Below are 13,678 nucleotides of genomic sequence, written 5' to 3'. Positions count from 1 at the left end.
GTTCCAAAATGACACAAAATCTAGGCATCGGATAAAAAAGTTTATTTGAAGAAAGTGTATTTTTTTGTTCTGCTTAATGGCGGTACAGGCTCGTTTTTTTAATATTGTATTTAATTACAGGATAATTTCCACATATTAATATATTTTTTAAATTGGGCTCTGTACCGCCATTTTTTATTATATTACGAATACGTGTGCCAAATATCTCGAAAAAATATTCAAAATTACAGCCGCAATCTTGGAATGCGTTTTTGCTACCTGTTGATCGCTACTGTTTCCTCTTAACTGATTTTAATTTTGCAAATTGCAAATGAAAGGTACGGTATTCTTCTATATGTAAAAAAAATCAACTTGCTGTCTGCTTTATTTTCAGTCATGCAACATTTTGAAAAAATTAATTTTTTTTGCGAAAACAGAATTGCAACTTTTATTTTGCAAAATCTATTGAACCGATCTTAATGAAATTCACAATATTGTTTTACTATATCATAAAGTTTTTCTGGGTAAAACATGAAGGTCCTAAGTGTAGCATAAATGGTTGAAAAACGTAAAATGCGAATACTTGTTTTTTTATGTTCTTTTTTCGCAATTATTGCTATTTTGCAACAAGGGTGACAATTTTTAACATATTTAACTAATCCTATATTGTAGAAAATTTAATTACGCAACTTTTATATCAGTGCAACTTTTCTCGGAAATTAATACTTTTAAAGTTATAATAAAAAAAAAACGAAGAAAAAATCGAATTTTTTCTTTATTTTTTGACATTTTGATTATTTAAACAATGTTCCGGACCTTTTTGAATGGAAAGATAACCCAAATATTATTGTATGAGTTATTTTCAAGCAATTTCTGCAAAAAAATATGAGTCACCTCTCAACGTCCAAATGTACTAATATTTTTACAGATGCGCCCCGGTCTAATACATGATGTGTCGAATTAAAGCTTCTAATCCAAAGATGGTATTAAAGGTGAAACATTTGACCTCGGACTTCCGGATCCAGAGTTGCAACAGGAAGTACTGTTTGAAAGTCGCCGAAATAGTACAAGCGATATATTATTCGATGCTCCCTGGCAAGACGAGAACAATTATACCAGTTGTTACATCACTTCCGGTTAAAAAGTTGTAACCGAAATTGCCACCTTATAGCCGCAGAAATACGTAAGTACATGTGATAAATCAACATACGCGTATTAAAAAGTGGAACTCGATTTTCTGTTCTGAATTAAGGGTTCAAATACCGACTTCGGCTGGATTTATGTTAGGACGGGGCGGCACGGCTGTTTTACGTTGACAAACGGGGAACATTTTGCAACATATACATTTTTGTACTAAAAGCCGAATTTATTGCAAACTATAGTATTACAGATTACTCACCTGCGCTGCTTCTTCCTCTCTTCCTTCGTGGACGATCTCCCAATCTCGTTCATCGCTGGGTTCTTCCGGAGCAGCTATTGGAGGTAGATTTGAATCAAACAAAAACGCGTGGTATAGTTCCAGATGACCTCTCACCCTTGAACGGGCACTGAAATCACTTTATTACATAGTCGTTAAAAAAGCAGCCATGCAGCAAAAAATAATGTAAATAACAAATATAATTTACTTTAAAAACGTGAAAATTACGTACAACATTCCACATATTCCCCCTGCATTCCACATATCATGGGGTAAGTAATATATACCACCATTAGACAAGGCGCTCACCAACGTGGCAATGACATCGAAGTGACGTGGTGACCCAGTAGGCGAGCTGTAGCAACCCCCAAAATTATTTTTTTTATATAAAAATCGAAAACGTTTTGTTGTGATGTAGCCCCTTTAAGGGATTTTAATAAAAAAAATTTATACCTTTTACAAAGGATTTTTTTCCAATTTTGTGATTGATGGTATACAGCCAACTACAGGAAAAACATTTTCTTTTCCTTGTGGATTTCCTAAAATTACGTTATACCGACCACGAAAATCAACTTTAAGGTGAATGACCAATTTTGATTATTCTGTATGTTTTCGAGTTCGCTGAATCCGAATATGTAGTTTATTGTGTTCTAGAGTTGGTGGAACATGTTCAAAAATAAAATTTTATACGTAAATGCGAAAAATCAATTTTGATGATTATTTAAATTTACCTCACTGTAAATAGTTTCTTTTAAAAATATTACTGTGTCATCTTTGAAGTATGTATTTAGATAACAATGATATTTATCCAAAATGTTTAAACAAATTAGAGGAGGAGTTGTTAATTTTTAAACATTTTGTCGTCAGATTTCGTTAGTTTCATGTTTACTTAAAAAGTTGAGTGACAAACTTTTTAGATTATAATTTTAACCAACACAGTAATAAAATATAATTCATGAAGAAGCTTTCTGGACAATTTTAAGTCAAAAATGCAATAAGAAAAAAGTTAGGTGACTTTATAGACGAGCGGCACACCCCAAAAAACACTTATTTCTCGAGATACTGACCACGGCGTGGCGAATGACTAATTTTTGCCATAATTTATGTTTTTGATGGTGCTAAAAACGAAAATTAAGTTTATTTTGAATTTTACGTGGGAGAACTTTGTCAAAATCGTAATTTTACGCTAAAAATAAAAAAAATGAAATCACGTTTTTTTGCGTTGCATCATCAAAAAGATAAAGTAAGACCAAAAATAGCCATTCACCACACCGTGGTCAGTATCTCGAAAAATAAGCGTTTTTTTGGGGGAGAGTCACTCGTCTATAAAATCACATAACTTTTTTCCTATTGCATATTTTGGCTTGATATTTTCCAGAAAACTTCTTCATGACTTATGTTTAATTGCTGTGGTAATTAAAATTATAAAGTAAACATTTTGTCACCCAACTTTTTTAAGTAAACATGAAACTAACGAAATCTGACGACAAAATGTTTAATAATTAACAACTTCTCTTTTAATTTGTTTAAACATCTCGAACGAATTTCATTGTTTCTAGATTCTTTAAAATTGACACAATAAAATTTTCAAAAGGAAATATTTACAGTGACCAAATATACAGCGAAGTAAATAAATCGTATTTTTGGATAAAATTTGATTTTTGAACATGTTCTACCAATTGTAGATAAAAATAAACTTCATATTCGGATTCAGCGACCTCAAAACATAAAGAATGACCAAAATTTACCATTCATCTATCATAGTCGCTTTTTCGATTTCTAAGCCTCAACTTAGGGGTGTGCCGCTCGCCTACAGTGGCAGGTAGAATTGCTAAACCTGTATACACATACAGTTGAGTCCACGAGTCTTTACCCGTGCGTCATCATTTAAAGCATACGAAATAAGTCGGAAATTTACTAAACGCAACAGCAAGTGACAGAAAGTGGGAATTATTCCGATCACGGGTTAATAGTATAAAATTTGACGTTATCAAATAAATAGAATGTCAAATTTAAGTTTTGTTTTAAAATTTTGGTGCATAATTACAGCTACATTTAAAGTAGCTTAATAGATTCTTTTATTATCATTGATTAATAAATAAATAAACAATTTATAAAAAAATGCAATAACATATTTTCTTTTTGTTATTTTATTCACTTTGGCGGAACATTAAACACAAGCATTCCTTAACTGTGTCAACAATGAGGTTAGCTTTGTACGTTGTCAAAATTTATCGTAAAATAACATGAACTTATCATAAAATTTCTAACTCCAATATAAAATTAGCTGTGAAAACAACTGTTTGTATACCATAAAAAACTTCAAAATGCAAAAATTCGACCAAATAACAGCAAAAATTCAACAAACTGACAGCCACAAAAGTAAATAAACCAAAACGTCAGAAGTTGTACGTGAAATATGTGAAAACATCCCTGATCGTCTTTCCTTGTACCGGGTGTCCCAATAAGAATGGCTCTCGGCCATATCTCAGGAACCGTTTATAGTACAGCTTTGGGAAAAAAATTTTATAACAAAAGTTACCTCGAGAAAAGCCTGGAAATTATTTTCATATTTGTAAGTCCACCGCTAGAGGGCGTAATTGAATGTCAAAAATTTAAAAATCAAAATTTTACAAAATTTACATGATGAAAGGGCACTGAAAATCCAATCATCGTATTCTTCGCAAAATTCTGCGAATATTTGATTTCCCAAGTGTAACTCTACCTTTGCAAATAAGAGGTGGGGGTGAGTGGGAACCTTGCTATGAAAAATGGCTGTAAGTCCGGTTCTGCTTAATCGATTTTTGCAAACTTGGTCTCGTTGAAAACAGATCTTTTTCGTTAATGTAAGAGTTATAATTACGAAACAGCCTAGTAAGTAATATACCAGCTAGGGGGCGCTATTTTATGTTTTTCAGAAATCTAGTTTTCTTTGGAAAATATTAAATAAAAGTATGCCCTTTTAACCCTGTATTACAAAATTAGACCAAATTATCAACAGAATATCGAAAACTGCATGTCGATACCTTTTTTCTATCTCGAGATATCTTAAGAAACGCGTTAATTTTTAAACATAACTGATGACGTCTCCTGTAAACGAAGTTACGGAAATCAAAGTGGAAACAAGTAGTGTGCTGTGGAAAAAATTAAAGCGTGACACTTGCGGAATGCCGACAGAAGTGAATACTTATTATAGATTCGATTATATTCGTTTGATTGAATTAGATTCCATTCGATTAGATTTAATTTTATTTCATATATATATATATATATATATATATATATATATATATATATATATATATATATATCTATAATTTAATATAAATATATAATATATACCTAATTTAATACATAATATTATATACTAGTGATTTTACCCGCTAAAATTAGGATTAATAAGATATATAGATACATAAAGCTTTAAATTATTATTTTTCTTAATACTGTAACCGATAATTTTTAATTTAAAAATTTAATTACTGATGAAGTATAGTAAATACTTCGTGTAAATTTTAATCGTAAATAATGCATGGAAGAGTTCATTTATTTTTAGATACTGTCATTAAAGGGGAGGCCGTTATACAAAAGTGACTTTTTTAAATTTGTTGATTACATTATTCCTTTCAAACTACTTATCCTCAAATTGTATTTTTAAACATCCTATTCATTTTATATAATAATAATTAAATTCACTATCAAATTTGAAGTAAAACTTCTTTTGAAAGTTTGTTAATTCTAAAATTAATGGGTAAAATCACTAGTACAGTTGTTTGTCAAACGTAGCAAAAAGTTTAAAAATTTCGGCGATTTTATGATTTTCAAACTCTTTCCTACGTTTGACAAACCATATATATTATGTATTAAATTGGGTATATTTTAAATATATTAAATTATAAGCACAATTATAATAAATAAAATTAAATCCAATTAAATGGAATCGAACCGAATATAATTGAATCTATGAGAAATATTCACTTCTGTCGGCACTCCGCAAGTGTCCCGCTCTAATTTGTTTCCATAGCACACTACCTGTTTTCACTTTGATTTCCTTAACTTCGTTCACCGGTGACATTATCAGTTTGTTTACAATTTATACGTTTCTTAAGATATCTCGAGATAGAAAAAAGGTATCGACATGCGGTTTTTAATATTCTGTTGATATTTTGGTCTAATTTTGTAATACATGGTTAAAAGTGCATACTTGTATTTAATATTTTCCAAAGAAAACTAGATTTCTGAAAAACATAAAATAGTGCCCCCTAGCTGGCATATTACTTACTAGGCTGTTTCGTAATTATAACTCTTACATTAAAGAAAAAGATCTGTTTTCAACGAGACCAATTTTGCAAAAATCGATTAAGCAGAACCGGACTTACAGCCATTTTTCATAACAAGGTTCCCACTCACCCCCACCTCTTATTTGCAAAGGTAGAGTTACACTTGTGAAATCAAATATTCGCAGAATTTTGCGAAGAATATGATGATCGGATTTTCAGTGCCCTTTCATTATGTAAATTTTGTAAAATTTTGATTTTTAAATTTTTGATATTCAATTACGCCCTCTAGCGGTGGACTTACAAATATGAAAATAATTTCCAGGCTTTTCTCGAGGCAACTTTTGTTATAAAAATGTTTTTCCCAAAGCTGTACTATAAACGGTTCCTGAGATATGGCCGAGAGCCATTCTTATTGTGACACCCGGTACCTATCTCTTTTCAATGTACTGAGTCTAGATTAATATAAATAACATGTGTTTTTACTTAATAACAAGAGGTATCTGATTTGTCTTTAGTCTCATGCGTGGAAGACAATGATGCTAGATAAAAAGTATGTGTTTTATCTCGCCAGGTATTAATGACGCACGGGTAAAGACTCGCGGACTCAACTGTATGTGCGACCTTTCGATACATGCGACTACATCTGTTTATGCAGGTTTAGCAATTCTACCTGCCACTGGGTCACCACATTATTTCGACGCCATTGCCACGCAATTTGGTTGCCACGTTGGTAGCGCCTTGCCTAAGATTGCTGATTAAATTTCTTCGAATATGTCACAAAGTACAGTTGAGTCCCTGAATCTTTACCCGTGCGTCATCATTTAAAGCATACGAAATAAGTCGATGATACGTCGGAAATTGAAATTTAGTAAACGCAACAGCAAGTGACAGTAAGTGACTTGCTATTGCGTTTAGTAAATTTCAACTTCCGGCTCATCATCGACTTATTTCGTATGCTTTAAATGATGACGCACGGGTAGAGATTCAGGGACTCAACTGTAACAAAACGACACCATGTCTTGCTTAACTAAGGAGCTAAATCCCAATCACAACAGTTTTGTTTTGCAAAAACATATTTTGCAAACATTTTTAACTACATTACATAAATATTTGACTCTAGTACCTACTAATAAAAACAAGTGTTGGAACATTTACCTAAGAAGCAAATTTTGACACGATACAAACATTATACAAATTTTTAAGAAAGTTAAAAAAAATATGTATACCTACAATTTATAAAAAAGCAGGTGAGGCTGCAAAGCTAAGTGGCCAATAAATATGGAATATAGAATATAAACTAAAATATTAGCTTCATACAATTTTCTATGACTTTCAAGAACATAATATATTTGTTTAAATATGTTCGGCATATATTTGTTTAAAATGTAAACCTTTTACTTCGATTCTCTATTAAATTGTCTGAATCTTGAAATACATGGCAAATGAAAACAATATATTTAAAATGTATTGATTATTTCATTCATAGGAGATTCTGACCAATAGAAAGCTACAGAAATAAAAATTAAAGTGATTATTTTTTAATGATTTTAAGTTCCAATCGTATAGTAAGATTTTTGATCACGTGCTTAATTCTGTCCAATCAGATTATTGTTACATTGGTAATTTTCAACTGTAGAAAATTACAGTGAGAATTTGTTTAAATAGATTGTTTCTGTTTAATTGCAACCAGTTTCCTAGTTTTGACAACTGTCACATTTAAGAAAATATTCATAATATACTTTTAGTTCTGCATCTAATGTCAAATTGTCACGAGGAGAACACAAATAGGCAAATTTAAGCACTCGATTTACTTCGGTAAGATTATTTCATGAATAAAACTATATTTATAAATAAATTAACTAATATTTTATTAATATCTTCATCTAAATATTTGCTAAACTGTGCTTTTCACTTTGACCAGTTGAAAAATGTGTGTCACATTAATTGGGAACAATGTCACTGACTGTTTTTATATAAAGGCTTGAATTTTATATGTAAGTATTCAAAAATAATCTTACGAATATCATACGACAGTAAGAATAAATAAGAAAATAATGCTTCATTTTTTCTCAAATTTGTTGTCATTGGTCAATAGCCACTCGAGCCCTGCGGGCTCTCGTGTCTATTGCCAGACAACAAATTTTCGAAAAACTGTCGCATTATTGTCAATTTATTCTCACTCTCTTGTGATATTATACCCGATAATTTTTGATAATATCCCGTCGTCAAGCATTACGTCAGATACCCTTCGTTACTATGCAAAAATGAACATTCAGTGACATTAATGACAATAATTATTGTTACATGACAATAATATAATGTTTTACAACTTGTCACAGAGAACACCAAGAAACAGGTTTAGCACATATTCAGGTGAAGATATCAATAAAATATTAGTAAAAATAACTTAAAAAGACAGTTTTATTCATGAAGTAATCTCAGCGAGTTACCCTCGATCTCTAAAATTATTATCGACTTGTTGCCCTCGTGCCACTTTGACATAATTTCACTCTCCTTCGGGTCGTGAAATTAAAACTGTCAAAGTGTCGCTCGGGAAACAAATCGATAATTTAGAGCTCTCGTGCAATTACTACTGAAAATCTATGTAGCGTAGTACAAATTTAAAAACTCTAAAATTTGTATATTTAAAATTTTTAAATAGAATGATGTTTTTTTGTAGCATATAAATATTATTGACGTAGTGTTATTGTTTATTTAAATTTAAAGTGATTATTTGATTGTGTCGTTATTTGTTAATTGTTATTATAAATAATTTAAAACCAATTAACAAAAAAAATCTACAACAGAATGTTAAGTTAAAAAATATAAGTATACAATAATTAGAGAACACTGCAATCATAATATAAAAGACAAACGTAGAAACAAATCTCGTTTCTTAATCCTGTACTCATGAAGATATTTTATTAACTGGAGGTTTCATTCAGTTTTTGTTGCAGAATGGCAATTCTTTTGTGCAATGATAGTTTAACAATTCCTTACAACGTTGGCATTGTTAAACGTTGGCAACAATGCCGTACAAGTAATTAATCATACAACGTTGTTTCAGGATATCCCTGCATCGTCAGAGATCCGGGCTGATACAAATCCGTATACAGACACCGAAGAATGTCTCTTGATATTTCCCACCGGATCTCTTACGATGCAGGGATATGCTGAAACAACGTTACCCCGGGAGTAGTCGCGCTTACTTCTGTCACGTAAGCAGTCGCGCGATGAGAAAAAAAGCTAACAATACGAATTGAAATACGAGTTTAAAACAAATTTCTATTTTATAATATTTTTATTTACTTGTTACGTTAAAAAAATCTATTTCTAACAATTTTAAAGCTAATTTGTTCTCACCAAAACCATAAATTCCACAAACAAAATAAAAAAGTAAAAAAATCCCACGCATTACTACGATCTTCCCCGAGGCACTTGTTATGTTGAAAATTTTTTTCAAGTTATCACGGAAAAGGATAAAATGTTTTTGGATTTTTTCTAACGACGCGACTGTTCCCGGGTAAACAAGGGTTAATTCAGTTAGTAATGAATACGGACTGAGCCTCAACTTCAAAAAGACAAAATGGATGCTGATAAGCAAAAAGCAACAATAGTCCAGGAACCAAAGCATTTCACCTCGCAATTTTTACAGAATGGATCGATTTGCTTGAAAATTTGAGAATAAGTAATAGATAGTCCAAGGATCAAAATCTATATGATGCCGAAAGGCACTTTTACCATGGGGTTGGTTGCCACCCCATCCCGGGAGTGGAAATTTTTTATTATATTTTGACCACAAAAGTTAAATAAAAACATTCATTCTAAGCAAAAAATGTTCGATACATTTTTTTGATAAAATTAATAGTTTTCGATTTATTCGCTATCGAAAGTGTTAGTTTTATATCGAAAAAATCAATGTTTTTCGATAACACTCATTTACGATTCACTCAATTTTCGCCGTAGAAAAAATTTTTTCAAACCAAGTTCTTGTGAATTAAATAACCTACAATTCCATAATTAAACATTTTTTCGTATCTCTGATGTCTTCTAATGTCTCTAATCTTTCTATTCCGAAGAAAATGGCATTTTTTACCAAACTACAAAAATTCGTTATTCGCTTTTAACTCCAGTTTTTTAAAAACTGATCATTCTAAGCCAGTCAAACGTTTAGAATCTATTAATAATACATAAATAAAGAAGAACGAATAAGGTCGATGACTAAAACATCGCTAACATACATTATTATGCTTACAATTGAATTTCTCCTTTTTTTTTTCAAAAAAATATATTAATTTTTTAACCGTAACTTTTTTATTATTTATCTTAGAAAGTTTGGTAAATAAGAATTTTGTAGGTTTTTACGCGATCTATAGCCTGTTAAGAGGATGGGTACGTATTTTCGGCTGCAATGCTATTCAAATGGGGATTCATTTTTTTCGAATCCTGAGAAAACTAATAAGTATTTTTGAAAAATTCAAACGCAGAATGAAAGATTACGTTATTAGCGAGGGCCGAAAGTCCCTGAGAACTTCTATAATGTTTATTTTAATAAGTTACAGGGGTGAAAAACTAAGAGAAAATTTAGTGTTATTTTTAATTTCAAATATCTCATTCAAAATAAACTTTTTATTTAATTTAAGGGAATTTCGGCCCTCGGTAATAATTTAGTCTTTCATTCTACGTTTAGATTTTTCAAAAATATTCATTGGTTTTTTCAGGATTCGAAAAAAATGAACACAATGTCCGTGGTAATATTTTCCAAATCTATCTTTGTCATACAACGCAATCAGTCGAACAGAATATTGTCAGCATATTGTCAGTCAGACACTGACAATTAGTGACAATTTTAAATATTTGACATGAATCGGGAATATTTCAGTTGTTGATTAAATAATATTGATACATAGTGTATTTGATACATAACTTATTTAAGACGTGAACTTTATGAAAAGTTATTTATTGTGTATTATTTATGGAAGATAGAAGCAAAGAATACATCAAGATATATTCTGTGATCCAAGTATTTTGTTGTTTAAGATGTTCAAAATTGTAAGCGTTCCATAGTAACAATATATTATTAAAAAATCACTTTAACACTTTTCCTCTTTTCTCGATCGAGTATTAGTTTTTGTTGTAGGTACATATAAATTATTACAATCACTGAATACATAGTTAGTGAAAAAATTATCACATTTATTAACTGAATTATTAATTTGCAATTATACAAAAAATAACAGTTATCCAAGAACATTCAAAAGATATCTCTTTTTAAGTTAGTTATGACATTGTCAAGTAGAATGACATTCTAGTAATATTTACATATCCATACCAGTGTGAATTTTACTACACGTAATTTGTCATGTAAAGACAGAAAAGGTAGGGATAGCCGTAAAATATTTGCGAATTATGTACCCATGGCCTTAATATTATTATTTTTTTTAAATCATTAGTCGCAAAAAGAGGTGACTTTGAAAGGGTTGGTAAAGTACTCTGGGCTAATTAGCAAAATTCATGGAAAAGTTATTTACCAGCAATTTTATTGCTGGAACCGAATTATAAGATCCTATATAATAATAATATAGGTATGCAAAGTCCGCAGATAGTGTGCTACATTTTTTATAAACAAAATGGCGCCGACAAATCGTGTTTTTTTCAATTATTGCTCTATAACTCCGAAGATTTTAACTTTACATCAAAAACACCCAAATAAAAATTCACTGCAATTAAATTCTGCATAGAGATATGTTTTTCCCGATTTGCACCGACGAAAATTTTCCTCGGAAAATGCGGGTTTTCCCAACAAAATCTCTAATTTTCAAATAAAGTTTTAGGTAAGTAATTATTAATCAATAATTAATAACTTAGTGACATCAAAGCTTTCTTGGTATAGATTGTAATTACAGCAGCCGGTGAAAATGACACGAATATTTTAGCAACAATTCAGTTGTTAATTAACAATTTACGATCGCAATAATAACCAAAATAATCATGATACATTGATCAAACTTATAAAGATTATAAAGATGAGATGCTTATTTAATGTTTTATCGACAATATAAATTTTTCGTTTTTTTTGCACAATCTTTAAATTTAAAAAAAAAATAGTTATAATACGCTGGTCTAATTAGTAAAGTACAAAGAAAGGTTATTTACCAGCAATTTTATTGCTGGAATCGAATATTATGATCCTATATATTAATAATATAGGTATGCAAAGTTCGCAGATAGTGTGCTACTTTTTTTATTAACAAAATGGCGCCCCCAAATCGTGTTTGTTTCAATTATTGGTCTATAACTCCGAAGATTTTAAATTTACGCCAAGAACACTCAAATAAAAATTCACCCCAATTTAATTTTACATAGAGGCATGTTTTTCCCTATTTGCTCCGACGAAAATTTTCCTCGGAAAATGTGGGTTTTCCCAACAAAATCTCGAATTTTCAAATAAATTTTTTGGACAAGTAATTATTTATCAATAAATAAGTAACTTGGTGAAATAAAAGCTTTCTTGGTATAGATTATAACTGCAAAAGCCGGTGAAAATTAAACGAATATTTTAGCAACAATTCAATTGTTAATTAACAATTTACAGTCGCAATAACAACCAAAATAATCATGAGACATTGATCAAACTTAGAAAGATTATAAAGATGTGATGCCTATTTAATATTTTGTTGACAAAATATAAATCTTTCATTTTTTTGCATAATCTTAAAATGTTAAAAAAAAATAGTTATAAACAAATTAACATTTCTCAGAAATTGTTTATTATATAATTTTAAAAATACTTAAAATGCTTATTTCAAAGGTCTTGAAAATGGATGCTTTAAAAATATTTTCCAACCGTTTGCAAAAAAGTTATGAAACAGCAAAGTAAACATACGAAACAACGTAGTAATCGTATGTTTACTTTGCTGTTTCATAACTTTTTTGCAAATGGTTGCAAAAAAGTTTTAAAGCATTCATTTTCAAGATCTTTGAAATACGCATTTTACCTATTTTTTAAAATTAGAATATAATAAAAACTTTCTGAGAAACGTTAATTTGTTTATAAGTAACTATTTTTTTAAACATTTAAAGATTATTCAAAAAAATTAAAAATTTATATTCTGTCAACAAAATATTAAATAGGCATCTCATCTTTATAAGATTTCAAAGTTTGATCAGTGTATCATAATTATTTTGGTTATTATTGCGACCGTAAATTATTAATTAACAATTGAATTGTTGCTAATATATTCGTTTAATTTTCCCCGGCTTCTGGAACTATAATCTAAACCAAGAAAGCTTTTATGTCACCGAGTTATTTAATTATTGGTAGATAATTATTTATCTAAAACTTTATTTGAAATTTAAACATTTTGTTGGGAAAGCCCGCATTTTCCAAGGAAAAATAAGCATCTCATCTTTATAATCTTTATAAGTTTGATCAATGTATCATGATTATTTTGGTTATTATTGCGATCGTAAATTGTTAATTAACAACTGAATTGTTGCTAAAATATTCGTGTCATTTTCACCGGCTGCTGTAATTACAATCTATACCAAGAAAGCTTTGATGTCACTAAGTTATTAATTATTGATTAATAATTACTTACCTAAAACTTTATTTGAAAATTAGAGATTTTGTTGGGAAAACCCGCATTTTCCGAGGAAAATTTTCGTCGGAGCAGATCGGGAAAAACATTTCTTTATGCAGAATTTAATTTCGGTGAATTTTTATTGGGGTGTTTTTGGTGTAAAGTTAAAATGTTCGGAGTTATGGAGCAAAAATTGAAAAGAACACGTTTTGTAGGCGCCATTTTGTTAATAAAAAAAGTAGCACACTATCTGCGGACTTTGCACACCTATATTATTAATATATATATAATCATAAGCTTCGATTCCAGCAATAAAATTGCTGGTAAATAACTTTTCCCAAAAATGGCCTATTCTCCGATAATCAGCCCAGACTAAAGGTGGTTTTTGTATGTTATTACAAGTTTTAATTGTCAATAGC

General features: G+C 30.0%; 1 protein-coding gene across 3 annotated transcripts in view; it reads right to left on the bottom strand.

Annotated features, from left to right (window-relative positions):
• Positions 1 to 13,678, bottom strand: part of LOC114332529 (E3 ubiquitin-protein ligase Nedd-4) — a 209,835-nt gene that overhangs the window by 110,721 nt on the left and 85,436 nt on the right. For all 3 annotated transcript variants that reach the window (XM_028282340.2, XM_028282342.2, XM_028282341.2), the window contains exon 6: positions 1,379 to 1,535. In XM_028282340.2, the coding sequence (XP_028138141.2) occupies positions 1,379 to 1,535 (157 nt within the window). The remainder of the gene's footprint in view (positions 1 to 1,378; positions 1,536 to 13,678) is intronic.

Source organism: Diabrotica virgifera, chromosome 2, assembly GCF_917563875.1.
Source record: "Diabrotica virgifera virgifera chromosome 2, PGI_DIABVI_V3a".
NCBI lineage: Eukaryota > Metazoa > Arthropoda > Insecta > Coleoptera > Chrysomelidae > Diabrotica > Diabrotica virgifera.
Note: the sequence above shows the minus strand (reverse complement) of the source record. Positions and strands in the feature narration are given on the sequence as shown.